This window comes from Euleptes europaea, chromosome 18 (genome assembly GCF_029931775.1).
Source record: "Euleptes europaea isolate rEulEur1 chromosome 18, rEulEur1.hap1, whole genome shotgun sequence".
Taxonomy (NCBI): Eukaryota; Metazoa; Chordata; class Lepidosauria; order Squamata; family Sphaerodactylidae; genus Euleptes; species Euleptes europaea.
Genome location: NC_079329.1, coordinates 574,783 through 601,906, shown reverse-complemented (window position 1 = coordinate 601,906; position 27,124 = coordinate 574,783). Strand labels below are relative to the sequence as shown.

The following is a 27,124-nucleotide window of genomic DNA, read 5'->3' as shown; positions in this document are numbered from 1 at the left end:
ATGCGTTTCCTCTTTCAAACTTTCTAGGACCCGCCTCCTCCTGGCGACACCTCCGACTCTGATTGGTCAGCGCCCTCCCTCCCTGGGGAGATTCTGCTGTGGATTGGCCAGCGTGATGCCACTCTTCCCTTTCGGGGCCGGCGGAAGAAGAGCTCCCCCCTCCCTCGGTCTTCAGCCTTTCGATCGTTGCCGCCGAAAGGGCAGGGAGGCGTCACTCACGCGCCAGGCCACGCCTCCACTCTTGGGCTGCGCGCGGAAATGAGGCCGAGGCCTCTCTGGCCACTTCGAGACTGGGACATAGTGACGCGCGCCCTCCCGAGGAGCGACGCCGCGCGTCTGTGCGAGGCGCTGAAGGGAAAGGGGGCCGGGCGAACCGCCTTCTTTGCCGGTGATTGGTTTAAGTGGCTGTCAGTTCTCTTCAGGAACGGCTCCGTGGCTAGAAGCCAGGCGACGTCTGTAGCCTCCGGCGCTCGATTGGCGCAAAAAGAGGAAGACCTGACTCCTCCCCCCCATGTTTCCATTGGATTCGCGGCCGCCTTCCTGCGATTGGCCACGTCCCTCGTGGCCGGCCTCGGATAGGCCACGGCTGCGCCTCGCGCCCCGCCCCCTTTGGCTGGGGTCTCGCCGCGTCCGCCCGGGCGCGCTCATTCGGCCGGGGCCGCCGCGACGGGAAGAGCGGAACCTGCGGCATGGCGGCGGGCGAGGGCGGGGCCGACGCGCTGCCCCCGCCCTCCCCCTTCCTGCCCGGCCCCGAGCGCGCCCTGGAGGAAGCGGCGGCCTCGGGCAAGCTGAGCCTGGCGGGCCGGCACCTGCGGCACTTCCCCGGCGGCGCGGCGCGGCGCTGGGACCTCAGCGACACCACGCAGGCGGGTGAGAGGCGTGCTCGGGAGCCCCGCCCCCTCCCCCGCTGCCACGCCCCCTCCCTGGCGCCTCCCCCTCTCCCCCCCCACCCCAACTGCAACCTGTGGATCGTCGCCCCCGCCCGTTCCATTTCTGGCCCTGCCCTCCCCGCCGCTTGCACAGAGCCCTGCGAGGTAGGCCAAGGTGTCAAGGGCTGAAGTGCGGGAAGAAGGGCTTGAGTGCGAGTCCCCCGGGGCCTAGCTTTCATAGAATCATAGGAGTTGGAAGGCACCACCAGGGTCATCTAGTCCAACCCCCTGCACAATGCAGGGAATTCACAACTACCTTCCCCCCCACACACACACACCCCAGTGACCCCCTACTCCATGCCCATGGCTTCCTGCCCTCCATCGCTGAGCTGGGCTTCCCCTTCGGCCTTTTGAGGGGGTGAATCCGAGGCGTCCTCCGGCCCACGGAGTGTTTGGGGCTGAGGAGTCGCGGAGGCCGTGTGTCCCCCCCCCCACGTGGCCAAGCTCTGCTTGCTTTTGCTTCCTCAGTCTTCCAAGTGTTGTACGGGGAGGGGTCCTGGCTCAGTGGCAGAGCCTCTGCTTGGCATGCAGAAGGCCCCAGGTTCAGTCCCCGGCGGCATCTCCAGTAAAAGGGAGCGGGCAAGCAGGTGGTGCGAAAGACCCTTTTCTGCCTGAGGCCCTGGAGAGCGGCTGCCGGTCTGAGTAGACAATACTGACTTGGATGGACCCAGAGTCTGATTCAGTAGAAGGCAGCCTCATGCGAACATCTCGTGTGGACATGTGAGAAGGCAAAGGGGTTCCCCCTGTTCTTTCAGCTTCTCTTCAGGAGGAAGAGCTGGCGGTTGGCGACGCCCAACTCTCAGGTGCCAAGAAGGTTTAAAGCAGAAGGTGCTCCAGTCTGCCAGGGAGAGAGAGAGGGGCATCCACCTTGGGTTTCTGCAGGTTTGATTGGCAGGATGATTTGAGAGGAGGAGGAGGAGGAGGAAGACGGATGGGGGCGAGGCAGAATTTCCCCTGCAGCCGGTTCTGTTTCAGGAGGGATCTGTCCGGCTCCTTCCAGGTGCCACTGACTTGTGGGGAGGGCTGGGGAGGCAGGTGAGCAGGCAGGGGCCGGGTGGGGTGGGAGCTGGCCCCGTTTTGTTCTCTTTCCTCCTCTGCTGGTTGTGGTGGCGCCGGCACTGCATGTGCCAACCTCCCAAGGAGCAGATGTGCCCACGCAGAGAGATTGGCAGCCTAAATATCCGAGATGCTGAGGTGCCTCAAGCGGAGTGAAGCCTCGAGCAGTTTGCAGAGGAACTGATTTGGGCTGGGGGGTGGGGAGGGGGCTGGCGGCCGATGGGGCTTGCATCTCAGCGCCTGGCCCAGCTCCCTCCACATAGCTGTTGGGGCTGGGCGGGCCGCCGGGTGTGCGGCTGGCGGCTTCCTTCGCCGGAGGGGGAGCTTTTGTGTGCCTCTCGCTGGCACGAGGAAGTGGGTGGAAGAGCCGATCTCTCTGGAGAATTGCCATGGCGGCGTCTCTAGGTGGCAGCTATGAAAGCAAATGGGAAGGGAGGGTCTTTATTTGGGGTGTTCTTGTGCTGCCTCTTCCGACCCCTGCCCGTGGAAGCAATGGGTGGGGGCGGCCCTTTCTGCAGCCTTGGTCATCTTCATCTTGCTTTGGGAGTCTCCTGTCGGGATACTTGCAAAACAGGCAGATGTGCAAAGGTTTTAACGAAATAGAGCTTTTGGGAACTGACCACCTGTTGCGGGGTGCGGCAGGCCCTCCTTGGGGGTGTGACTCCTGGGCGAGGGTCCGCATTGCAAGGAGGGGACTCACCTGTGCCTCCCCCTTTCAGGGAAGCTCCTCGTGAATCATTGTGACCAGAAGGCTCAGGCAGAAACCAGCGGGGGGGGGGGGCTGTCTTGGGGCATCTTAAGGACAGGCTGGAGCCTCCGTGGTCCTGTTCGTGACGTGAAACCCTTGAGGACTGACTGGTAGCCATGAAAGCTTCTGCTGTGGTAAATCTGCCAGCTTTTGGGGTGCCATGGTGCACCTCTTAGTCTTTGCTGTGGTGGGCTTGCATGGGAGGGGCTGTGGCTCAGTGGTAGAGCCTCTGCTTGGCATGCAGAAGGTCCCAGGTTCAATCCCCAGTGGCATCTCCAGTTAAAGGGACCGGGCAAGTAGGTGATGTGAAAGACCCCTGCCTGAGACCCTGGAGAGCTGCTGCCGGTCTGAGTAGACAGTTCTGACTTTGGTGGACCAAGGGGGGGTCTGGCTCCGTATAAGGCAGCTTCATGTGTTCATGTGGAAGTTGGTATTGGAGGCTGAGGCCGAAGGTGGGGCACGGGTAGCTCTGTGGCTGTGGGGAGAGCCAGAGCAGGCCGAGGAGACGAGGAATCCTTGCTCCTTCCTGCGCTTCGGGCAGCCCCCCCACCTCTTCCCGTGCTGCTCTGCGAACCTTCCTTGCCGGCTTGTGCGATTGTGACGGGTTGGTGGGGAAGCGCTCTGGGGCTGCTGCAGATGGTTGACTTCTTGCCCCTCCCCCCCGCAAGCTGCTGGCATTTGGGATCCAGGATGTCTGGCATAGTCCGCGTGCCTGCTTTGCAGGGAAGATACTGACAAGGACAACTTGCGTGGCGGGTGAGGAGGATGGGGGCCTTTTCCTGGGAAGACGCACAGCTCCCTGGAGGCCTCTTTGCGAGCGGCCAACCCCCCTGGCTTCCTTCTCAAGCGACAGCTGACTTCCACGCCGCCGCCGCCGTTTTGGCCGGCAGTCGCGAGGGCTCCAGTGGGCAGCTGTGGTGGAGCGGGCCCAGGCAGTCCAACAGCCAGTTTCCAAGGGCAGCTGACCAGATGAGGCGGGCACGGTGACAGCTTCCCTTCCGGTTGCTCGTTCTGATGTCCTGCTGTTGAGAAGCAAACTGCCTCTGGACGTGGAGGTTCCCTTTTGCTACCCTGGCTAGTAGCAGTCGATGGGGCTTCTTCTCTAAGCCCTCTTGGTTGGCACCCGTCACCCCACCACGTGGCATTGAACTGCATAAGTGAATGATGCCTTGTGTGAAGCGGTCCTTTTTGGGGGGGGGGGGCTTTAGCCTTGACTCTTGTGTGTGAAGAGGCAGCCTGCAATAAGCAAGCTCTTCTGGGCGGGGGAGGCGGCCTCTTTCCCCTCCCTCCCCAGCCAGGCTCCTCGGCACCTGGAGCCAGTTACTCTGGGAGTGGCAGGTGGTGCGCTCCGGGTGTTCGTGCTTGCGCAGATTGGCAGGGATGGGTCTGTTGCCTGCACTGCCATGCTTTCAGGGCCGCAGCCATTCCCACCCCTGCTTACTGCCTCTGCTAGGAGGAAAGGACCGGAGGGGTTTGCAAATTTTGCGGAAGAGAGAACCTCTTTGGCTGGTGTGTGTGTGTGTGTCAGGGGTGGCAAAGAGCTTCCTTTTCTCGCTGCTGCTGCCCTCTCCGGTCATGCTGGGTGGAGCCAGAAAGTCTCAGCTGTTCCTTAGGAAATGAAGGCCTGTGCTTTCCTTGAAAAGAGCCCTGTGAAGGTGTTGCTCTGGGGCTTCTGGAGCCTCCATGCTCAGCCTCGGCTTGAGCTTATGAGCATACAGGTGAGCTGCGTTCCTTTTCTGGGTGCTCAGGCCCAAGGGGTGGAGCGCTTGGCCAATTCATGCCAAACTGTGGCTTGTGAAAGTTGGTAGTGCACTAAGCCTTCCCGAACCACAGTTTTGGTGCGACTTTTGAATTAGGCCACTGTGTCAAATAAAGCTGGCTAGTGAGACAGCTCTGTGTGTGTTTATATATATTGACACACAAAATAGTTTAGAGCTGGAAACTATTTCTTGGAAAGCCGGAATTGGAACCCTTTGCCCCGGGGCTGGGCTCGGTGCTTGTGGGCTCAGTTAGTGGTGGAAAGTATCCCAGCTCCCCCCACCCCACCCAACTGTCCCCCTGCCCAAATCTTTACCCGCCCTCTCCCTGCTTTGTGTTATTGGCTGTGGAGCTCGGCCCTGTCTTCAGAGCTGCTTGTCGTCCTGGGGTCGCCTTGCCCAAGGCACAGGAGGTTCGGCTGCAGCTCTGCCAAACTTTCTGCTGGCTGTGTGCGTCTTGGGATCCAAGCAGCCAGCTTCCCTGTCGGGCCAGGTCGGGCCGGCTCATGCAGACCCATCTTCCTGGAGGTGACTCTAATGTGGAAAAGCTGACGGAGCGGAGGAGCGTGAGAGGGAGGCCAGCCCCTCCCACTCGGCTGAAGAGTCACCCCTGGGCTGTGTTAGGCAGCAGCTCTCCAGCGTCAAGGGGTGGCTTGGAGTTCAGGACCGCTGGCCGGGCCTCGCAGCCTCTCTTGCCCCCAGGGTGAGCAGCAGCGTTCAGCTGTCCGCCCTTTCTGGAGACCCGCATTTGTGCACCTGATGCTAAATGCACCCTTGATCCTCTCCTGGTTTTGAAGCTGTGTGTGGGCTTTGTTAGCCTGGCCTAAAACAGAAAGCTGGAGGGAGCTACTTTAAAACCAGCTGGTATAGATTTGGGGGCCAGTGTCGGAATGTCCTTTCTTTGGGCTAGGCGGCTGTTTGGTCTTTCCCGCTCCCGGGTGCCCTTGAAGAGTCGATGCTGCTTCTGTCGGAATGCCGCCTCCAAGGGCTCCACCTGCATCTCTTTGGCCCTCGGAATACTTTCTGTGTCAGAAGTGCCGGACTGATCCAGTGGCCGCAAAGTGCGGCTGGCCAACGGTCCTGCAGGGATGCCAGTTGCTTGAAGAAAGGCCCATGCAAAGGGCAAAGAAACCCTGCCTGTTCTGTGAGCTGCTCTGGTGGGGGACCTTCGGAGGAAAGTTTTGAGCTAGTGAAGGGGGCCTGGGAGAACATGGGGGCGTTATGCTCTTCCTCCCTCTTTAAAGCAGGCCTGAGGCAGAAGTGCACCTTCTCCGCTCTCCAGACCTTCCTGAGGAACTTTCCATTCCTTTCTTTAGACTCCTTAGCCCTCCAAAGGGTGAAAGCCTAGTGGTTCAGAGAGAGGGAGGATTATGTGCACACAAAGTAAACGGCCTTCTACTGAGTCAGACTCTTGCTCCGTCGAGGCTGCTGTTGCCCGCTCAACCTGGCAGCCGCTCTCCAGGGTCTCGGGTGGAGAAAGGTCTTCCATGTCACCTCTTGCCTGGTCCTTTTAACCGGAGATTGAACCTGGGCCCTTCTGTGTGCCAAGCAGAGGCTCCTCCGCTGAGCCACGGCATCACCCAGTGGAGAACACGGCATGGTGGAGCTGAAGCCAACCAACCCTGTTCTGCCACGGGAGGCTGAGCAGAGGCTCTCGACTCCTCTTCATTTGTGGGGGTGGGTGGATCTTAGGACTGCCTGGCCAGAGACCCACAGAGCAGGAGCCTCCGTGCCAGGGTGGGTCAGTGGTGGCATATCTGCAGCCTCTTTGCAACAACTGAGGACTAGAAGCCTGCCTTAAGGTTTTTAAAACAGCTGAAGTCTTAGGCTTTAACGGGGTGGGGTGGGAGGCTCATGTGCTGAGGAAAAGGTATTGGAAGGGAAATAGCATGGGTTCACCTCCTTGGAACAGTGCTGTGGTAATTAAAGTAGAAGGGACAGGCTGGGCTTCTGCTGCCCCGCTCAGATGTGCATTTGATGTGCATTTGATGAGTTCCACCCAGCCCACGTGGGCGCCTCTGGGAGACTGCTCACTGTCCGATCCCGATCCCGCAGGAAGTGATCGCTGCAGGAGGCCATCTGCGCTCCAGAGTAGTTTGCATAGCTGCCTGAGGGAGCTATACAAAAAGGAGCATAGCTGTTTTTGGTGTGGATTTGGTTGTCGCTGGACTCTGCCAAAAGAGCCGTGTGTTGAGCTTGTAGCCTGTCCAAGACTTCTGCTGAGCAAAGGAGATGATGGGAGGTTTGTTTTCCTGTGTGGCTGCAACTTCTGCCTGGGCGAGACGTTGCCTCCGAGGCAGCAAAGACCGAGCACGCTGATGGGCCGAGCAGATGCTTGGTCACAGTCCCCGTATAGCCCTCGTGTGGGTCTGGATTGGGTGGCGGTGAGCTAGAATCCCCTTGCTTGTGGGAGAGCAGCTTCTGTGGAGCCCGGGAGATGTGGGGCACAACACGTTTTGTTTCTAGGGATTTACTGGGTCACACAATTAATAAAACAGTGAATGTATCCATTGCAATGTTAAGCAGAGGTATTGGAGTGGTTTCGGGGCAGTGATTTTGGAGTTGTAATTCAGGCTTTCAAGGCGACTGTCCTTTTTTGAGAGAAGTGCCAGTGTCTTTCACTGATCTGTCAATGGGAGGAGAGATAAAAGCTAAAAGTGGTGGTGGTGGGAAGTGCTGTCAAGACGCAGCCAACTTATGGCACACTCTGGCGGGGTTTTCAAGGCAAGAGACGGACAGGTGGATGGCCATTGCCTGCCTCTGCTCAGCAACTCTGGAATTCCTTGCTGGTTGTCTATCCAAAAATGAATGAGGGCCAACCTGGCTTAGCTTAGAGATCTGATGAGATCAGGTTAGCCTGGGCCATCCAGGCCAGGGCAAAACTACAAGCACACACAATCAAATAAACCCCCCCAGGTTCCCCATTGGCTGTGCAGGTCAAATCAAAACCAAAGCGGAGGTTCCTGTGTCTCCTTTCCAGTGAGAAGCCCCCATCTGGCACAGAGCGAACTCAAGTGGTGCCCCAGAGAACGGCCGTATAGCTGAGGTGCCCCAAAGACCCCTGTGGAAGAGAGTAGAGCAGGAGGCTTCTGCAGCACATCGCTGGCAGGCTGTTCTTTGGGGCCCCCGAAGTGAGTGACAGCAGTTTTAGAACATAGAAACATAAGGTTGGAAGGGACCACCAGGGCCATCTAGTCCAACCCCCTGCACAAGGCAGGACATTCACAACTACCTCCCCCCCCCCACACCCCCAGTGACCCCTGCTCTATTTCCAGAAGATGACCAAAAAAAAAAACCCTCCAGGATCCCTGGCCAATCTGGTCTGGAGGAAAATTCCTTCCTGTCCCCAGAGTGGCGATGGGCATTTCCCTGAGCATGTAAGAAGGGGCCAGGAGAGCCAAGCACTGACGCAACCCTTCCTGCCCTCCTCTCTCATGATCTGCCTAAGGTCACGGAAACAGCATTGCTGACAGATGGCCACCTGGCCTCTGCTTAAAACCTCCAGGGAAGGAGAGCCCACCACCTCCCGAGGAAGCCTCGTTCCACCGAGGAACGGCTTTTCATGGCCTTCCGTTTATTTCTGAAATCAAACAGATGTCAAGGAAGTACACGTTACCTTGTCTTTCGTTTGTTTATGGTTACAACTGTATTCCGTTGAAAACCATTTCCACATGAAGATTTCAGTTTACTGCAGTGTAACATTTAAACCACACTTGATCTCCCCCCACCCCCAAATACCTGACTTGGGGGAAAAAAATCAAGTGTGGTTTAAATGTTACAGAAAATTATCATCGGGTACTTTTATATTTAGTGAACAAAAATTTTACTCAAAATATGAGATTATTATGCTTTCTAGCTTGCATTTTTCCAACAAGCCGGTGGGCCATCTCGATACCTCTGGGAAGGGCCACAAGCAGGATGTGAAGAGCAGAAGCCATCTCCTGGGTCTGGTCTGTCATAGGGGTACACTGCCTCTGAACTTGGAGGTTCCATTTAACCGTCGACTGGCTTATACTCCATGAATTTGTCTGATCTCCTTCTAAAATCGTGTATGAGCTGGCTGTGCACTCTGTGTCTTGTGGCAGGGGGTTCAAGTTACTTATGCACTGGTGAAGCAGACCTTTCTTTGCTCTGGGGCTGCCCCTGCGTCAGTTTCTCAGATATGAGGTGAAGGAGATGGTGCGTGCCAGGAGGGGAGTGAGCCCTAGTGGCCCTGTGGACAAGATGGGGTGGCCCCCGCTCAGCCCTGCTCACATTGACTGAGGTTGCCAGTGTCCTTGGCGGTCCCCCTCTCGGCCCTCCCGGGCCCCTAGGAAGCCGTGGCTGTCGATGGTGTCTTCCTGGCTCCCCAGGTTCTCCCCCAGGGGCTTCTCACATAATATTGTCGAAGGCTTTCACGGTCAGAGTTCATTGGTTCTTGTAGGTTATCCGGGCTGTGTAACCGTGGTCTTGGAATTTTCTTTCCTGACGTTTCGCCAGCAACTGTGGCAGGCATCTTCAGAGGAGTAACACTGAAGGACAGTGTCTCTCAGTGTCAAGGGTGTAGGAAGAGTAATATATAGTCAGAAAGGGGTTGGGTTTGAGCTGAGTATTGTCCTGCAAAAGTAATGTGCTAATCATTGTCCTGTAAGTATCAAGATAATGTGCTAATGATGGTATGGTATGTTAATATGGAACCATTGTATCCTGAAGTGATCTGTTAATGTGTGTAATCCAAAGCTAATCTGCATGGCTATTGTTGAATGTTGTCTTTGTTAGTCTGGAGGTTTTTTAGAACAGGAAGCCAAGCCTTATTCATTCTTAAACTCTCCTCTTTTCTGTTAAAGTTGTGCTGATGTTAATGAATTTCAATGGCTTCTCTGTGTAATCTGACAAAATAGTTGGTAGAATTGTCCAGTCTTTCAGTGTCTTGGAATAAGACCCTGTGCCCTGTTTGTGTCAGTCCATGTTCAGCCACTGCTGATTTCTCAGGTTGGCCAAGTCTGCAGTATCTTTCTTGACACTGAGAGACACTGTCCTTCAGTGTTACTCCTCTGAAGATGCCTGCCACAGTTGCTGGCGAAACGTCAGGAAAGAAAATGCCAAGACCACGGTTACACAGCCCGGATAACCTACAAGAGCTTCTCTCATAGTTTGAGCTCAGAGAAGATTAAATCCGGGCGGTGTACTCCAGTCACCAGAAGAGTCGGCTTCGCTTCCATGCCCCTTCGGCCTGGGAAGCCTTGTGGACTCCGGCTGTTGGCGTGGATTCCCAGCCTCTGCCTTTGACTTCAGCCCTTCGAGTGCACAAGCTGGTCATAGACATAAGAAAGCCGCTGGGGCTGGGGGTTGGGGGCTGTGCAAGCAGGCTCCTGGGGACTTTGCACATGGCTGGTGGGCCCCCCAGCGCAGAACGTGGCCCTTGGGCGGGTCTCTCTGACTGGGTCAAAAGGCTTTATTGGTGCTTGTGGCGCAGGGCTGGCCTTAACTGGCTGGGTTGGGAATGGCCGGGCGCCAGCAGCCCTTGTTCCTGGAAGCCATTGTCCCAGGACTCAACTGACGGCATGGGGAAGGAGGCTCCTTGATCTGGGCTCCAGACAGTGCCTCCCCACCCCCGCTGCCCCCTCTCCGTGGTCCTTCAGACTTCCTTGTGCCATTTCTGTAGACGGGTCCTGGAGAAGCTGCAGAGTTCTGTGTCTGGTTAGAGAAGCGCATCTGCAGTTTAATACCGGCCCCAAGGGGGTTCCCGTCCCCCCCTTTTCATTTGTTGCTTGCCCATGAGCTCCCCCCCTTCAGTCCAGCTGCCAGGCCATTCTGTGGGGGCAGCAGCGGGAAGCCTGTCTGCTTTTGTTAGCTGCAGCAAACAGCGGCCTGCCTCATTCCAGCAGGTGTGTGTATGTGTGTGGGGGGGTGACTGCCAGTGCTGGGCCCCAGACAGCCCTTGGGGGAGGGGGTCAGGTTGGCTTTCTTGTGGCTGAAGGTCATGGGGGATGCAGGGCAGCAGCAGGCACCCTTGTGGAGCTCCTTCCTGTCCTTCCAGGTCTCATGCCCCATACTAGAAACAGGGGCTGGGCACCCAGCCCTCTCTCTTCCAGGATGCAGAGGGGAGGGCCCTGAGTGGGTCTCTGAGGGGCAGAGGTCTGTGCGGCAGCCCCTCCTGGCCCTCAGAGCAGCCTGCCAGGGTGGCAGAGGGAGTCAGGGCACTGGGCACGAGATGCCTTCTGCAGGTGGCACTGGGGAGGCTCCTCCGGCTCTTGCCCTGCTTTGAAGGGGGGCCTGGCCACGTGGGGGCGAGCAGGCCGGACTTGGAGCCGGAGTTGGGTGCTGGTGGCGTCGGGCCAGCCCTGGGCAGGACCCCGGTGATGAGACACCGAAGGAGCTTCTGCTTAATCTGGCCTTTAAGAGGCTCTGGTCGAGTCCCTTCTCTGCGTCCTCTCCGAAGGCACTCCTGTGGCACACACGGGAACGTCACCGTGGTTGGGACTGTTGCATGGGTGGCTGTGGGGTCTCTTCTCCCTCTCCCCTGCTGCATTACCAGCTGCAGTGGTAGCCACATGTTGTTTTTAAAGTCGCTGTCTTCAGACTTTGTTAGTAGAGTGGAGTTTTACGGGGGGACAGAAATGTGGGCCTAGAGGGTTTTCCCCCTGCTCTCTGTCCTCCTGCTCTCCCTCTCTTGGCTGTCTGGAAAAAATGTCTGGGGGGATCTTTTCCCATAAAGATGGCCACCACGGGGGAAGCTGCCGCCAACGACTGCTAGCTGGCCTGTCGGAACTGGTTGCCTGCACCTTGGCTCTGCTTTCCATTGGGGAGGGCCGGCACGCAGCCTGGCCGGGAGGCAAACCCGTTTGGTGGCTTTCTCCAGTGTGTGCAGGCTGCTCCTCTTTGAGAAGCGAGGCGAAGAGAACTCTTCGTTCAGAGGATCTCTCACAGGCCAAGAGAAGAGGGAAAGGCAACTGCGTGCAAATACTGGCCATAGGATTTTCATAGAATCATAGAGTTGGAAGGGATCCCCTGCACAATGCAGGAATTTCACAATCTACCTCCCCCACACACACCCAGTGACCTCTTCTCCATGCCCAGAAGAAGGGCTGTGTGCCAAGGTGCCCTCCCTCTCACCATCTGCGTAAGGTCACAGAATCAGAATTGCTGACAGATGGCCATCTAGTCTCTGCTTAAAAACCTCCAGGGAAGGAGAGCTCACCACCTCTCGAAGAAGCCTGTTCCACTGAAGAACTGCCCTGACTGTTAGAAAATTCTTCCTAATGTCTAGATGGAAACTCTTTGGATTTAATTTCAACCCGTTGGTTCTGGTCCGACCTTCTGGGGCAACAGAAAACAACTCGGCACCCTCCTCTATATGACAGCTCTTCAAGTACTTGAAGATTTTGGAAGGGCCTGTGGGGGGGGGGCTCAAGCCCTTCGCAAGCTGGCTAATGGAATAAATAATTTTACAAGAAGCTTCATAATACCAGAAGGACTTTTATGTGTTTTCTACTGTGCATTGTGATATCAGACTGTTGGGATGTGCCTGGCGGACTCCTTTCATGCCGGAGAGTGGCTGTGAGCTGTGGGGCCGAGTTGTAGGGCTGCCCTTCAGAAGCCACCCTTTCAGGGGTCAGCCTGGTGCTTCTGCTGTGGGGAAGGGATGGAAGCGGCAGTAGGAAATCCTTTATTGACCGGGGCCAAAACTGGGACTCTGGGAGGCTCTGCTGCTGCTGCTTTGTGTGGGGAGCTAGCCAGGTGTGGACCTGTGTGCACTGTGGAGTGTGGGGGTGGGCTGTGACTGGGGGGGGGGCGCTGGATGCCCAAGGCGAAAGCAAAGCACTTTTGGAGCTCAGAGCCCAAGGGAGCAGGGCTTCAAACTCAGGGGCGTGGTTGTTTGCCTGGCCTGGAAATACCTGAGACAGAAGCCACCTGGGATGTGGGCTGTGTTTCTTTTCCTGGCCTTGCCTGGCAGGCCTCGCTGGCACTGGCGGAGGGTCTACTGTAGCCGGAGGAAGAGTCCAAGTGGTGGTCCGTGCTTTGGGTTTTCCCTCTGGTGGGGTGTGCCTGGTGGGTGCTGGGCACTGCCTCTGCCTCCACCCGGCTCTCTCCCTTCCCACAGACTTGGCGGGGTCTCCTCCTGGCCCTGGCGGCCCCCTCCCCTCCGTCTTCTGTGGCCCTGAACCCAGGCCACCTGACTAGCTGGCAAGAGCCCCCTCAGCTTAATCTCACTGTGACACACACACACACACACACACACCTGTCTCTGAGCCACGGAGCAGGGTGGGCCCTTGGCAAGCTGGGGTGGGGCATCGGCAGAGAAGGAGCAACCCCTTTGACTGAATGGGATTAGCAGGCCGCAAAGGTGTGCACATGTTGAGGGGGGACAGAGTGAAATGTGACTCCTGGAAGTTGGCGGGAGTGTGCATCTGTGGGTGTGCTCACAGTCTGGCTGTCGTTTCTGTGGCACCGCCCATCTTTGCCGCAGCGGAGAATGGGCAAGAGTGGTGGTGTGGGAGCGAAGGCGCCGCGGTGCAGAACAGCACTCTGGCCATCCAGGTCAGGGCGCTTAGGATGATGCTGTGAGGCATTTAGGGCTGTAAGGGTAAAAAAAAACCAGCTCCTTGTATCGAGGCTAGGAACAGGTGGCAGCAAAACGGGGGGAAGGGGCAAAACTGGCTTAGAATGGCCATTGTCGTAGGACCCCTGGGTGAGATCCAGCCAGTCCCCGCTCCCATCCAGTTCTCCTCTCTTCAGTCCCGGCCCGTGACCCCCAGGGGCACAGCAGCATTCGTTGAGCCTTCCTTGTTCACCAGCTGAAGGGCTGGCTGGATCCAACCCCGTAGCAGCACCCGAGCTGCCTTCGAGGGCAGCCCCACATCCGTGGCACTGACAGAGACGAGCAGCCTTTAGCTGAAGGGTCCCTTGCTGGTAGGAGACGGCGTGTTGAGCTGAACATGTTTGCACTGCAGCCCCTGTCAAGGGTCCCAGGCAGCTCACTCCGAGGCCCCCTTCTCTGCTCGTCTGCTGTCTCAGCAGGGAAAAGAGATGCCCCCCAAAAGCCCCAGCTCCCAGGAGAGGAGAGCATGGCAACCACACTGGAGTCTGTAGCAACGCCACCCACACCCACCAGTCACAGAGCGGTGGGCAGAGAACCCACCCCCCGCCCGTGTCAGCTGCAGATAGAAACAGCCAACCAACCTGTGGCAAAGCGCATCACCCATTTCTTGAGACGCATGGGGCATGGAGGTCTGAGAGTGGGTGTGGCGAGTGGGGTCGCCTGTGGCCCCCCCCCCCCCGGTTCCCGTGCCTTGGAAAGAGCATTGATAGTCTGCCGTCGTGGGTGGAGCTGCCAGGGATCCGGGAAGGCCTGTTCTGCAGCAGCAATAAATAGCATGCTGCGCCCAAAGCATTCTGCACATGGTATGAGCTGAGAGAACGGCCCCCAGCTAAGGTGCCCGATACATTCCCCTTTGGAGAGGGCTTTGCTGTCACATGAGCCGGGGGTGGGGGTGAGAGGAGCCCCCCTGCCTGCCCTACTATTCTCGCAAAAGATCCACAGACCCCCCACGTGGGGGGCTGGGCCCTTGTTTGTGTAGCTCAGCCTTTCTCAAAATGGTAGAATTTCTTTAAAAAAAACACCCTACTTTAAATCACAGCGCGCTTATTTACTTAACGTGAGCCCTGGGCTTTTGTTCATGCCGGATACTTTGGGTTTCCTTGGTGCTGTTCCAGCCAGGGGCCAGCCGTCCCTCAGTCTGCTGGAAAGAAGCTGCAGACGAATATTTGGCCGGGCAGGTGACCATAGAAACCGGCCCAGGGGAGCCACGCCGAGCGGCCGGACTTTCTGTGGCTGCAGCGTGTCAGAGGGTGCCTCAGAAAGCAGCTAGAATTTAACCTTGGAAGTAGAGATGGGAAGACCTGGGGGGTGGGGGGATGACTGGTTTTCCCCAAGGATGGAAAAATTGAAGGAGCACTGCAGGGTGGGGGAAGAGGAAACCTGATATGATATATTTTTTATTTTAGAATGAGTGAAATGCTCTGTAAGGCAAGACTTTTCACTCTGTACTCATGACAAGGATTTCAGACAACGCGCTGTGGGCAAAGGACACCCTGTGATTCCTTGAGCAGGGGGGAAGAAGGGCTGGACCTCTGCGATTCAGCTGGGGCTCAGCCAGGGGGTTGGGGGGAAGCCCCCCCCTCCGTGTGTCCGAAAGGCTCCTTTGGCTGGCATTGCCGCTAGAAGAAGGCCCTCGTGGAGTCCTGGGGGTTCAAGCCCCACACTTTCCAAGGAGGAGCCCTTTCCTCTTCTGGGGGCCCACTGGAACAAGGGTTGGGGTGGGAGGGGGCAGCCAGGCCCGTGGGAGGGGGGCTGTCTTTAGCCCTGCAAGTAGCAATGGGGGGGATGCTGATTGCTCCAGAGAAGGGCTCCTTTGGGAATCCTGCTGTTGGTCTCTCAGCCCGCCCTGGGTCAGCAGGGCCCTTGGCTCGTGGGTGCGTGGGGGGGGGGGCTGCCCGCAGCCGCTTGGTTTTCCTGCCACGAGGTGTTTTTCATCTTGGCAGCTTTGCCAACAGGCCTCATGACGGAAGCAGCCCCCACTCAGAGGAGCTGCTGCCATTTCAAGGAGGGCAGGGCGCTGGGTCAGATGGCCGTGGAGAAGAGGACTCCTAATAATAAGTTTAAATTGGGAGTGGGGAGAAATTGGGAGGATGTTGGGAATACACCTTTCGACATTCAGGGCAGCCTGCGGGCTGGGGAGGGTGGGGCAAAAGTGGAATAAAATAAATAAAGTGGTGGAATCTGCTGCCCAGGGATGGAGGGGTTTCTCCCTCCTTGAATGTGTTTAAGGAGAGATTGGGGGGTTATTGGTCAGGGCTGCTTGGTGCAGGGGGGGGGGTTGGACTGGCTGGTCGTTCGGCCCCTTCCAAGTTTTAATTCTGTGATCCTCCGTCAGCAAAAGCTTGAGAGAATCTGAAGGCTTCAGATTAGGCTCCCAGGAACTCAGCAGTGCGGTGCCGCGTGGCTGTGTCTGGGGAGGGCTCCCCCCCCCAGTGTTTGGGTTCTTGAAAATAGAGTGGGTGGAGGCAGGAGTCTCCCCCCCCCCCTCCGCACCTCATTCCCAAGCAGGATTGGGCTCCCGCGGCATTTGGAAAGTGAAGGCATTCTAGCAGGAGAACAGCAGCCGTTTGGTCTCCAACAATAGAGCTGTAGGTTTGAGTCCAGTCGTACTTCAGAGGCCAGGATTTTCCAGCGCTGCGCTTCCGAGAGCCAGAGCTCCCTTCACCCGGTCCCAGCGTAGACCTTTGAAAGCTCCTACCTCAAAGACTTCGTTGGCCTCTGAGGTGCCCCTGGACTGGAACCTGGCTCTTCTGTGGCAGGCCGGTGGTCCTGAGGGTGGGGATTTGTTGTCGTTGAGACTCTTGTTTTTTGTTGTTGTTGTTGTTGCTGTTAATGCATTGATGCATTTGATGTGTTGCTTTTTAGTATAAGACCATTAACGGCCTTTGGCCATTTGCAGTAAACTTTCCTGCTGGGGTTCCTTGTGCTTCCCTCCTGTCCTGTCCTGCTGACGCCTGCCATGAGCACCCATGAGCTCCCAGGCAGCCAGCCTGGCTCAGTCCTTGAGCCCTGATGGATGAGCCGGTCGCCCACGCGGAGCCTCAGGCACCCTCCCATAGTCCCTGCTGGCAGGGAGCCGTGAGGTAGAAGCCCAGGCGCTGCTGCTCTCTTTGAGTGGGGGGAGGACTTCCTGGTTCTTCTCCCCCCCCCCCCCCCCAGTAACTGTTGGTCTGAATGTGTCCCTTTTTAGCTGGATGGGCCCTCCTGCTCCAAGCACCCTTCTGGCTTCCACCAAACGTTCCCACCTGCATCTGCTGACAGCTGGAATGTGCAGAGGGCCTGCCAGCAAGCAATTACTGCTTCAAAAACCTTTCTTTTTATCCAAGAAAGGGAACATCTGGGTTTAAAAGAGAATTATTTTTAGCCAGGGGTCTGGCGCGGCCCCCTCTCCGATCTGGGGGTGGTTCTGCTTCTGCAGGGGAGGGGTGGTAAGGACGGAGGGGGCAGCTGTCCGTTCTGTTGGGGCAAGCCGTGAAATGCCGGCCGGGCGTGGCTTCCAAGGGTCAGCTTGCCTGCAAGCCTCGCTTTGGGGGCTCAGGGTCAGGCCGCGGGGCGGGGTCTCTGGCCAGAGGAGCTGCACAGCAACTCCAGCTGCAGAACAGATTCCCTTCCTTGGGGACAGGGGGAGGGGAACATGTGTGTCCAGTTCAGCACACGGTGGTTAAGCTCAAGCTAGGAAGAGTATGTGGATCTAATATCCGATAATTCAGTGGTACCTCGCAGTCAGTCCTTGGAAAGAAAATCCCGGAGCGCACCGGCAGGACCTGGTGGAGTCTTGGGATCCCCAGGAGATGTTGTTTGCTTAGTTATGATATTCATAGTCTGCCTTTCTCACTGGGACTCCAGGCGGATTACGCAGGGCGAGTCTAGACAATCAACAAGATGGGGCATTCAATAAACAGTGAAATGGGTCGCGATGGGTAGCCGTGTTTGTCTGTAGCAGTAGAAAACAGCCAGAGGTCCAGTAGCACCTTAAAGACTAACAAAATTCTTGGCAGGGGATGAGCTTTCTTAAGAAGTGAGCAGTGGCTCACAAAAAGCTCCTACCCTGCTAGGAATTTTGTTAGTCTTTAAGGTGCTACTGGACTCTGGCTCTTTTCTACTGCCAGTGAAATAGGGTTTGGGTTGTAGCACCAACCAGAAGTCTAAAAACAGAACTGAAGCAAAGCATAGCATTAAATGATGCAAAATTGCACAGCGGGATCCAACCCACAGCAACGTAGACACAGCAGTGCAGACCACAGTCCCCAGTCATTTACCCAGGTAACTTTGTGAAGCCTTTGGTGCAGACCTCTTCCTCTTCAGGTCTGCATATTTTGCAGGCAGCCGGGAGAGCCAGGAGCCTTCCTGACCTCCTCAGGCAGGCCTGTTCCACAAGGTGGGGGCCACAGCAGAGAAGGTGTATGCACCGGCAGTTGTTAGTAAGAAGGCCGGGGACAGCGTTTTCCTTAGTCTGTCGGTACCCCATGGGCATCCTGGCATCAATAGAAGCTGCCTCCCCTTCCAGCACCTTTCTCTGAGTTTTTCCTGTGTCTACCCTCTTGGACTCAGCAAAATGGTGTGTCATTTTATTTATTTAGATATTGATACCCTGCTTTTCTTCCTGTTGGGGACCCAAAGCAGTATACAGCATCATTAATCCTCACAACCACTGCCCTGTGAGGTAGGTTAGACCAAGAGAGAATGTGACTGTCCCAAGATAACCCAGCAAGCCTCCATGGTAGAGGGGCCACTGGAACCTGGAGCGCCAATATGCCAACCACTACACCAGACCACGTTGTCTCTCATGTTGCATCATTCTTGGGGGGGGGGCTTTCTTGATGGCCTGCAGGCTCAGGGCTTTGCTGAACTGCTTAGAAGAGATTCCCTGCTGCAGCTCCTTTGCTCTGTTTTGGGTACCCTGAGCACGCTGTTCACTTTTATCCAGGGGCTGGTGGGTAGTCAGGATTCCCCAAGCATCCCGCATGCAGCTGTGGGCTTTCTCGAGAGCTTAGAGCCAGGGAGGGAGACGGTCTGCTGAGGGAAGCACAAACGAGTGGCTGGATGAGAACCTGCCTTGTGCTTTGGGCGGCCTCTTCACCTTCACATCCCTGCGGCTTATGCACCGAAGTGGGGCGAGGCGGGGGGGGGATGTTCCACTGCCCCGTCTGTCTGGTCCCCCTGAAGACAGCAGGATCCTGGAACACTCCTATGCACTGGAAGAGCAGACATTGAGGTCATTCGCGGTGCATGGGTGGAGAAGAGCTCTCTCTCTCTCTCTCTCTCTCTCTCTGTGTTTCTGAAGAAAGAGTGGAAGGAAGGAAGCTACTGAAGGAGAGGCCTGGCAGGAAGCCCTCTGAGGGGGGCCCCTCTCCTCCTTCTTCTCTATGAGCGGTCAAAACATCTTCCTCAAACTCTCCTTTGTTCTCTTTAACTGCTTGGGCCTGCCCAGAGGCAAAGGTGGGGGAGATACCTGCATGCCGCCAAGGTCTGGGATCTGCCTCTCCCCCTGGATCTCTGCCAGCTGCCCGGGGAAGCCACGCTTTCTTCCCTTCTGGTTGCATGGTGGTCTAGGGAGGGCGGCTCTGCTGGGCACGCCGTTCTTTGTGGGGTCACCGCAGTTGGTCACCTGCACCAGTATTTCCAGGAACAACGTTGGAAGAGAATGCGGGGCTCTCCCTTGGGGTGGTCCCCCTTGAGCATGGTTCTTGGGCTCAGAAAATACGGCTGCCCGTTGTGTCTTGGTGCGCGATTCAGTGTGACCTGCACTGTCACGTTGGAAACAAAAGCAAGCCAGCAGGAAGCCCTTGGACAAGTTTCCCCGCCAAAGACTCCTGCGTAAGCCCAGCAGGTCGGGGCTCAGAGGACCGGTCTGAAGACGAGGACAGCAGAATTCAGAAGAGTGCCAAATAAGAAAAAAAACATCTTAAGGCATGGTAAACTGTGTGCCATAAACAGTGCAGAGAGCGCATTTTAGACGTAGAAGAGCGTGTGGTAAAAGCTAGATAATGCGCACAATAAACTCTGCACTAGGCTGCAATCCTGTTTCATTATCAAGGTGTCGTGTTCCTCTCCCCCCCCCCCCGCTGTTGCTTTTTCCAGCAGTTCTAATCCCTTCATCCCTGGCCGGGGTGCGAGTTTCTCTCTTTTTGCTGCTTGCGTTTGCAGGGCCCCATTTCCGGGAGTGTTTCTTCTCTGCCTGCAGCCCCTCCTAAAGAGCTCTGTGGAAGAGGCAGCTGCAGGCGGGGTGGGGGGTGGGGGAAGGCGGTTCAGAATGCCTGGAGGTCAAAAAGGGGGGCGCATTTCTCTGTGGGTCACTCTGTGGGTGCTCCCTGTCCTCCCTGGCTTGGGATGGGGAGACCGGGGTCATCTCTGCACGGAAGCCCCCATGTAAAACGGGTAGGTGTTTCCTTGTGTTTTCTTGCGGGTAGGTGTGCTTTTCAGTGCTGATCCTTGTAAGGGGAGGGGTGGATTGCAGATCTTGGTGATCCTCGATACGGGAGACCAGCTCTGGCGATCTCTTGTCCTCCTGCAAATCCTGCCATTCTGAGTGGGGGAGCAGGGACCCTGCGGTACCATTGGCATGGTGGTGGTGGTGGGAGACAGTCCCTGGGTGTCCTCTGGTTCAGCCCCACCCCTTGCTTGCCTCCTGAAGCGTGTCTCGATCTCCAGACCCTGGCTGAGGGCGAGAGGGGCTCTGCCCATTGAGAAGCAGCCTTCCTGGTACAGCCGTGCTCTTGGGTTGCCATTGGGCATCTTGCCAGCAGGCTGCTGGCTCCCCTCGGCTGGGTGGGGGGAAGAGCAAATGCTCTTCTCCCAGTCCTCTCTGGACCATACGGCTGGCAAAATGTTTACCCAGCCTGATGGGCTGGACACACACAGTGGGCCTCTGCCTCTGCAGCCGGTCACACGGGCCAGCCCTCCAGTCACTGCGGGGGGGGGGCATGGTGTAACGGACTGGATTTCGGCCCGTAACTTCAGAGAACTATGAACTGAAAATAGCTCAAGGCTTTGCTCTTGGCCGCTATTCACAGTATCACAATCCTCCCCGTTTTATCAAATTAAACACCTGTTCTAACCTTTTTGATAGTACAATATTTTTCTCAGGACATAGTCCTTCGTTTCTCTGTTTAGGTAACCAGCAAATGAATTGATACCTGTGTGAATCTTTCTAACTTTTATTAATAAAAGGAAAGGTTCTTTTTAATAAACAAGACAGTATAACATTTAGTACTAATAGTATTGAACTTATACAGAATGTAATTAAGCAGGCAAGTATAATCAATTCTCCTAACAGTTTAATGCATATTAAAACTAGTTGTCTGTTAGAATAAATCAGAATTCAGTCTCTTATTCATTGCTCTTAAGGAATATCAATTAAGCCAGAAGGATCCTAATATCTTACCAAGCAAGGGTCCTTCAATCTCTGAGCTTCAGTCCAAGGAAATCTGATTTGGTCCTCAGATTCATGCATAGTTATGGCAAAACTTATCTATCTTATCAGTCTCTGAAGTCACTTATCACAATCATGTGACTATTGCTAAGTACCTGATTGGCTATCGTAATAAGCAAGTCAGCATAAACACATCTGTTCACTTTATCACATGATCAATACGTATCTGAAATAGCTAGATAGAAGACCAGAAACTATCTCATCAAAATAATCTTTTGAAACTTTTCAAAGCTTTCCCAAAAACTTTCCCCGATTATATCAGCTGAAAACTAAAACTGCAAGCAAAGGATGACATTGCAAACAGGTGTCTCCTTGTACTGGGGATGAGATCATTCCTACTGCGACAATGGGAGGAGGGGAAACTCGCCCTGTCCCACCCTCTGCCAGGCTGCTGAATCCCCCCCCGCCCCCATCCCCAGAAAAGACTGCCCTCGGTTCCTCTGGCTGTGGGTGGGGAGCGGAGCTTGGAGTCTCGCTGCACGTGGAGCAGCTGGAGTGGCATCGGGGGCATCTTGCTGGGGCCCAGCACCTGGCATCGCCTTGCGGCACCTGGCACCATGTCATCTCTTGTGTTTCTTGGCCTCCCAGCCTGTGGCTCCAGCACTGCCGCCCGCAGAGGGAAGCCCGTCGCCGCTGCCCATGGAGGCGGCAGCTTGCTGGCTGGCATCTTTCGGCCACCTGCTTCTGGCGGCATCAAAGCGTTGTTGTGGCCCTGTGGAGTGCGACAGTCGGCAAGGCCACGTGGAGATGGTTCTTATTTGCAGCAGAAGGGCTCCTGTCCGCTGTCCTGCCTGGCATGCCCTGGTTGTGGGGCGGGGCTGGCTGGTCTCTTCCTCTTCTTCTGAACAAGCCAGGGAGGGTCTTCAGGGTGCTTTGCCTGTGTCTCCTGTCTTCTGTCCCTCCCCCAGGGCCCATTTTGAGGCAAAAGGGGTCGACACGCCAAGGCCGGGCTTTCAACTTCCCAGCTGGCTGGCGCTGAGGGTCCTCGAGGGCTGGCGTTCGGGAGGCATTTTGGGGACGTGTGTTCCTCCACTTAACTGAAAGTGCTACAATGAAAGAGCCCCCCCTCGGGGCACAGTCTGGGGGGTGGGAGATTCTCCTGCACAAGCCCAACTGAAGTGGCCAGGCAAGAGCGTGGCTCCCACTGGATCGTGGCCCGTATTGATTTGTACGCGCAGCGGCAGCGGTGGGGGATCCCGTGGGGATTTCCCGCCTTGGGCACCCAAATGCCCTGAGCGAGCCCCGTGTGCTCATTCACATGATCGCCGTCTTGCAAAAAAGTTATCCCATGAGCAAGAAAAGGAACCCGTCCCCCAGTGGCGTGAAACAGGAACCCGGTGGCATCAAGTTTATTTGGCTTAAGCTTTCGTGAGTCAGATCTCCCTTTATCGGAGGCACATGATGTGGAAATCTTTTTACTGGGCATGTTTATAACCCAAAACACAGGCAGGAGAGGAGGAGGAGGAAGGGTTGTAGCAGCTTGTAGCAGGTGTGAGTTCCTCTGTAAGGGACAAGGACGAGTCCTTGAAACATGCTTATGAAACACGCTTATGAACGTGGAGAGAGGGCAGAGGTCCCAGCCTCTCTTTCTCAGGGTGCAGGGAGACAAGAGAGTAATAGGGCAGGATAAACAGCATCTCATCGAGGAAGAAATAGCATGAAGCCAAAGGGGGGAAATCAAAATCTGTAAAGGGTTACAACATGATAATAACATGGTAAGAAGACCAATTTGTACCTGTAAAGAAAGAGCCGATCCTGTTGAACAATTAGTGGTGGTGGTAAACAAGGAAACCCAAGATAGTTTCAGAGGGCAGGCCGTGTTGGTTTGCTGAAGAAGAGCTGGATTCGAGTCCAGGAGCACCTTAAAGACCAAGATTTGGGGGGATGGGGGGTCTGGGCTTCCGAGAGCCAAAGCTGCCATTGTCAAAGACAAGTAGGAAAAGGAAACCCAAGTCTCTGTTTAAGCCAGGAGGAGGGGGCACGCTTGAGTTCTATTCATGAGTTCTATTGCAGCATGTTTGTGTTGGAGTCCCCCTTTGAAGTATTTTGTACTTTTTGTAGGATGATGGTGACATAACTACAGCAGTACAGACAGGGGACTTTAAAATGTTCTCCCCCTAGTTTCTGAATGTTTTGATTTTTGATGTCATGTTTGCACCTATTTATTCTGCTGCGTAAAGACTGACACATGCGTAGAGAGCAAAAGGGCATTGCTGACACATGATGGTGCCTATTAAATTGGAAGATGAGCCTGAGATGGTAGAGCTGATGTTGTTAGGAGACATGGGTAGAGACTGCCAAATGTGGTGGTATTCTCCCTGCCCCCCAGTAGCTGTGTGAAGTGATAGAATTGATGCCTGGGAGGGAGGGGCTCAGGAGGAAGGGGGGGTTGAGGGGGCTGGCATTTCCTCCTCCACCCCCTCTCCTGCCATAACTGCTCTTTGTTCACTCTCTCACTTTTATTCTGCTCTTTCTCCGAGGAGCTCAAGATGGAGCCATTCCTCAGTGGAACAGGCTTCCTCAGGAGGTGGTGGGCTCTCCTTCCTTGGAGGTTTTTAAGCAGAGGCATCTGTCAGCAATGCTTGGGCAGATCATGAGAGGGAGGACAGGAAGGGTTGTGTCAGTGCTTGGCTCTCATGGCCCTTTCTTGCATGTCAAGGGTAATGCCGATCGCCACTTTGGAGTCAAGAAGGAATTTTCCTGCAGGCCAGATTGGCCAGGGATCCTGGAGGGGTTTTTTTTTTGGTCATCTTCTGGGCATGGAGTAGGGGTCACTGGGTGTGTGAGGGGAGAAGGTAGTTGTGAAATTCCTGCATTGTGCAGGGGGTGGGACTAGATGATCCTGGTGGTCCCTTCTAACTCTATGATTCTATGGGGGGGGGAACCACTGTTTCCCCTCCCCATTTTAACCTGAGACCAAACCCGTGAGGTGGGCCCCGCTGAGATCAGCTGTCCCTCTCTGAGCTGGAGGGGTTCACGTGGCCAGCTGGGGGTTTAGACACCGACCTCACTTCTCCAAGTCCAACACTAGAACTGCTGCAGGGCCCTTCGCCTCTGTTGGGCTTTGTTCTTGGGGTGCTTGTGGGGGGGTTGGAAGGCCTCGGGTTGGAGGGGAAACCCAAAAGTTTGCGGGAACAGAAAAAAGGACAATGTATGTTGCTGGCTATACAACTAGGGACCAATTCAGTTGTGTGTGCGTGGCATCTGCACAGACAATTTAATGTAACAACCCAAGAGACAGAGTGCATCTGACCATGTGCGTTGAGACAAAACACAGCGCCTCATGTGTTTTGGCAAAATGCCCTCAACCAGAGGCTCACGCTGTAGACGTCCTTAGGAGAGTCACACCTCACTCAGGCAGTGGAAAACCATAATCGACCACAAAGACCTGTTAAATAGTTAAATCGTGGAACTCCCTGCCCCAGGATGGGGTGATGGCTGCCAGCTTGGAGGGCTTAAAGAGGGGAGTGGATATATTCATGGAGGAGAGGGGTATTCATGGCTATTAGTTAGAATGGATACTGGTCATGCTGCATACCTATTCTCTCCAGGATCAGAGGAGCATGCCGAATATATGAGGTGCTGTGGAACACAGGCAGGACAATGCTGCTGCAGTTGTTTGGTGGCTTCCTAGAGGCACCTGGTTGGCCACGGTGTGAACAGACTGCTGAACTTGATGGGCCTTGGTCTGATCCAGCAGGGCCTTTCTTATGTTTTTATAAACCCAATTAAAAACTTGGAATATACTGTGAACTCTTTGTAGCAGAACACCAGGCGTCAGTAATTTCCTTCCCAGCTGGGTATTATTGGTCAAAAATAGCAACGCCAGTATGCCCGCTTGAGCACGTCACTGAACTGTGGAGGTGGCCACACAGCCCAGAGCGGATCCCATTGTGGCCGTGGCTCAGAGAGGGGCAGAGCAGGGGCTAGAACCCGCATCTTCCTGGTTCTAGGCTGGTAGCATCTGACCGCTGCCCCATGCTGTCTGCTGCCTCCTTGTGTTCTGACCACAGCTCGTCCGCGGGCTTCTGCCGAAACAAACCACTCTTGAGTTATGGGCTGGGGGTCTCGAAGAAGCGCTGCAAGGGGTCACCTGCCCTTCTCCGCCCCCCAGATCTGTCCCGGAACCGTTTTGCCGAGGTGCCGGAAGCGGCCTGCCGCCTGATGGCCTTGGAAGGGCTGAGCCTGTACCACAACTGCCTGCGCAGCCTCCCCCCTGCCATAGCCAACCTCCAAGCCCTCACCTACCTGAACATCAGGTGAGCTGCGGAGGGGGCGGCTGCGCTCTGCCCTTGGGGGGGGGGGAGGGTGTCAGTGCACGGGGGCAGGGAAGTGGTGGCCCCCCCTGCTTGAGCCAGATTCCTCCGTGCTCCTCTGGCAGAGGGGGGGGCTGCCTCCTCTTCTCCTCAGCCATCTCTCTCTCTCTCTCCCTCCAGCCGAAACCAGCTGACCTCCCTGCCTGCCTGCCTCTGCCGCTTGCCCCTGAAGGTCCTCATTGCCAGCAATAACAAGTTGGCCAACCTGCCCGATGACATTGGCGCTCTCCGCAATCTCCGCCAGTTGGTGAGCCTGGGGTTGGGGGGGGCAGGGTGTCGGGAGGGGGGGAAGCAAGGCCACAGGTAGTGTGCCCCCCCCCCACTTCCATGCTCTCCTTCGATTCACCCTGGCCGAGGCTTTTCTGGCTGAGACCCGTGGCTCTGCCCCAGCCGATGGTCCTGGGAGAAGGAAGCCACGGCCCTTTAGACCAGGCCTCAGCCCCAAGGCAGGGCGGCTTCCCCCTCCTCCCAGGTGGTGTCTCAGCATAAGCAAAGTGTCTCAACTGATTAGGGGCAATTGCTGCTAGTGGGGGCTGCGCCAGGGGCAGCAGGTAGGGGGGGTTTGGAGGGCTTGGGCAGCCTGGTTGGCCATTGTGCGAGCTGGACTGCTGGACTTTATGGGCCTTTTGGGTTGGATCCAGCAGGGCTCTTCTAATGATCTTATGGAGAGGGAGGGAGGGAGGGAGGGGGGCTCTTCTGAGTGGAGTCCTGGGGTGCACACGGAAAAGCGCCCCCCCCCCCGGCCAGGTCTCCTGGCTGGGTATCCCAAGGTGTGGGCTTTGGCCTCCAGTTCTCGGCTTTTCCTCCCCTTGGCCTGGCACGCAGAAGGGTTAAAACGGCCTCAGCCCACGGGCGGGCGCTCTGCTCACCTGCGGCCTGTGACTTCTCTGACCAGGATGTTGGCAGCAATGAGCTGCAGTCCCTGCCAGCGAGCATGGGGGGCCTGGAGTCTCTTCGAGACCTCAGCATCCGGAGGAACCAAATCGACAGCCTGCCTGAAGGTCAGTGCTCCCGCGGGCTGAAGGGCGGCTGGGCATGGGCATGTCCTTCTGGTTCCGAGTTGTCCGCGGCTGCTTCTCACCAGGGGGACCTCCACGTCCAGCGAGCTGGGGCTGGCGCTCTCCCCCCCCCCCCCCGTGGTGACTGGTGGCTCTCTCTGGTTGGTTGCCTTCGCAGAGCTGTCTGAACTGCCACTGGTGCGGCTGGACTTCTCCTGCAACCGCGTGGCTCGCATTCCTGTCTGCTACCGTCACCTGCGGTACCTGCAGTGCATCCTCCTGGAAAACAACCCCTTGCAGTCCCCGCCTGCACAGGTAGGCAGGGAGAGGATCCCCAGACATCTGCCTGGCCCAGGAGGCCTCAGTGGCGCCCCTTCAGCAGCTCTCCCCAAAATCTCGGCTTTTCCTTGTTCAGCTCAGCCCCTCTGGTTGTCGGGTCCTCATGAGGTCCCATGCAGGGTGTGATCCGTGCTGCCCCGTTGCTTTACAGTCCTCTGTGTGAGCACACAGAGTTTTCCTGGGGAGACTTGGGCAGCGGGACAGGCGGTCCGGAGTCAGATCGGCCTGCTCGAGAGCTCCCCCTCTGCTTCTCAGGCTGCCTTCCGTTCAGAGGGTACCCAAGGGAGAGCATCGCCTGGGATTCTGGAGGGGGGAGGTGTCCCAGAGGGACCCGTTCTCCAGTCTCCTCCTCATCTTCCAGAAGAGGAGTTAAAGGCACGTGCCCCACCCATTTGGCCCCCTTCTTTTGTGGGAGGGCCGGCCAGGCTGTGACTCCCGTCCGTCTTCTGCAGATCTGCTCGAAAGGCCGAGTCCACATTTTCAAGTTCCTGCACCTCGAGGCCTGCAGCAAGGCCAGGTTGGACCTGGAGGAGTTTGCCCGAGGAAGCCGCCCCACTGGCTTTGGCACGTGGTAAGGAGCTTGCCTGGGCGCGTGGAGGAGAGGTTGCCGAGCCCCTGGCTAAGGAAGGGCCCGTTGGTGCGTCGAGTCTGGGCCGGTTTGGGGGTAATGGGAAGGGAGTGGTCTCTCTGGTCTGGCTTCCCCTCACGCGGAGGGGTGGGCAGTAGGTCTCTGCAGGAGTAGGATCGGTTGGGTCTGTCTCCGACAACTCTGCTGTGTTATCTCCTCCCCCCAGTCTCCTGGAGGAGTTCTACCCGATGCGGCAGTACGGCGGCCTGGACTCCGGATTCAACAGCGTGGACAGCGGAAGCAAGCGGTGGTCCGGAAATGAGGTGCGGGCTGGCCAGTCTTCTGCTGTGGGGGGTTGCTTTGCCCTTCTGAGGGAAGGTGGCCCCGATTCCCCCCTCCC

General features: G+C 56.5%; 1 protein-coding gene across 1 annotated transcript in view; it reads left to right on the top strand.

Annotated features, from left to right (window-relative positions):
* The first annotated feature begins 660 nt into the window (after nucleotides 1-660).
* The window catches only part of LRCH4 (leucine rich repeats and calponin homology domain containing 4), a 30,915-nt gene continuing 4,451 nt past the window's right edge, over nucleotides 661-27,124 (top strand). The window contains exons 1-7 of the mRNA XM_056863583.1: nucleotides 661-870; nucleotides 24,618-24,762; nucleotides 24,940-25,066; nucleotides 25,715-25,820; nucleotides 25,996-26,132; nucleotides 26,609-26,727; nucleotides 26,951-27,047. Coding sequence (XP_056719561.1) covers nucleotides 690-870; nucleotides 24,618-24,762; nucleotides 24,940-25,066; nucleotides 25,715-25,820; nucleotides 25,996-26,132; nucleotides 26,609-26,727; nucleotides 26,951-27,047 — 912 coding nt within the window. The 5' untranslated portion in view covers nucleotides 661-689. The remainder of the gene's footprint in view (nucleotides 871-24,617; nucleotides 24,763-24,939; nucleotides 25,067-25,714; nucleotides 25,821-25,995; nucleotides 26,133-26,608; nucleotides 26,728-26,950; nucleotides 27,048-27,124) is intronic.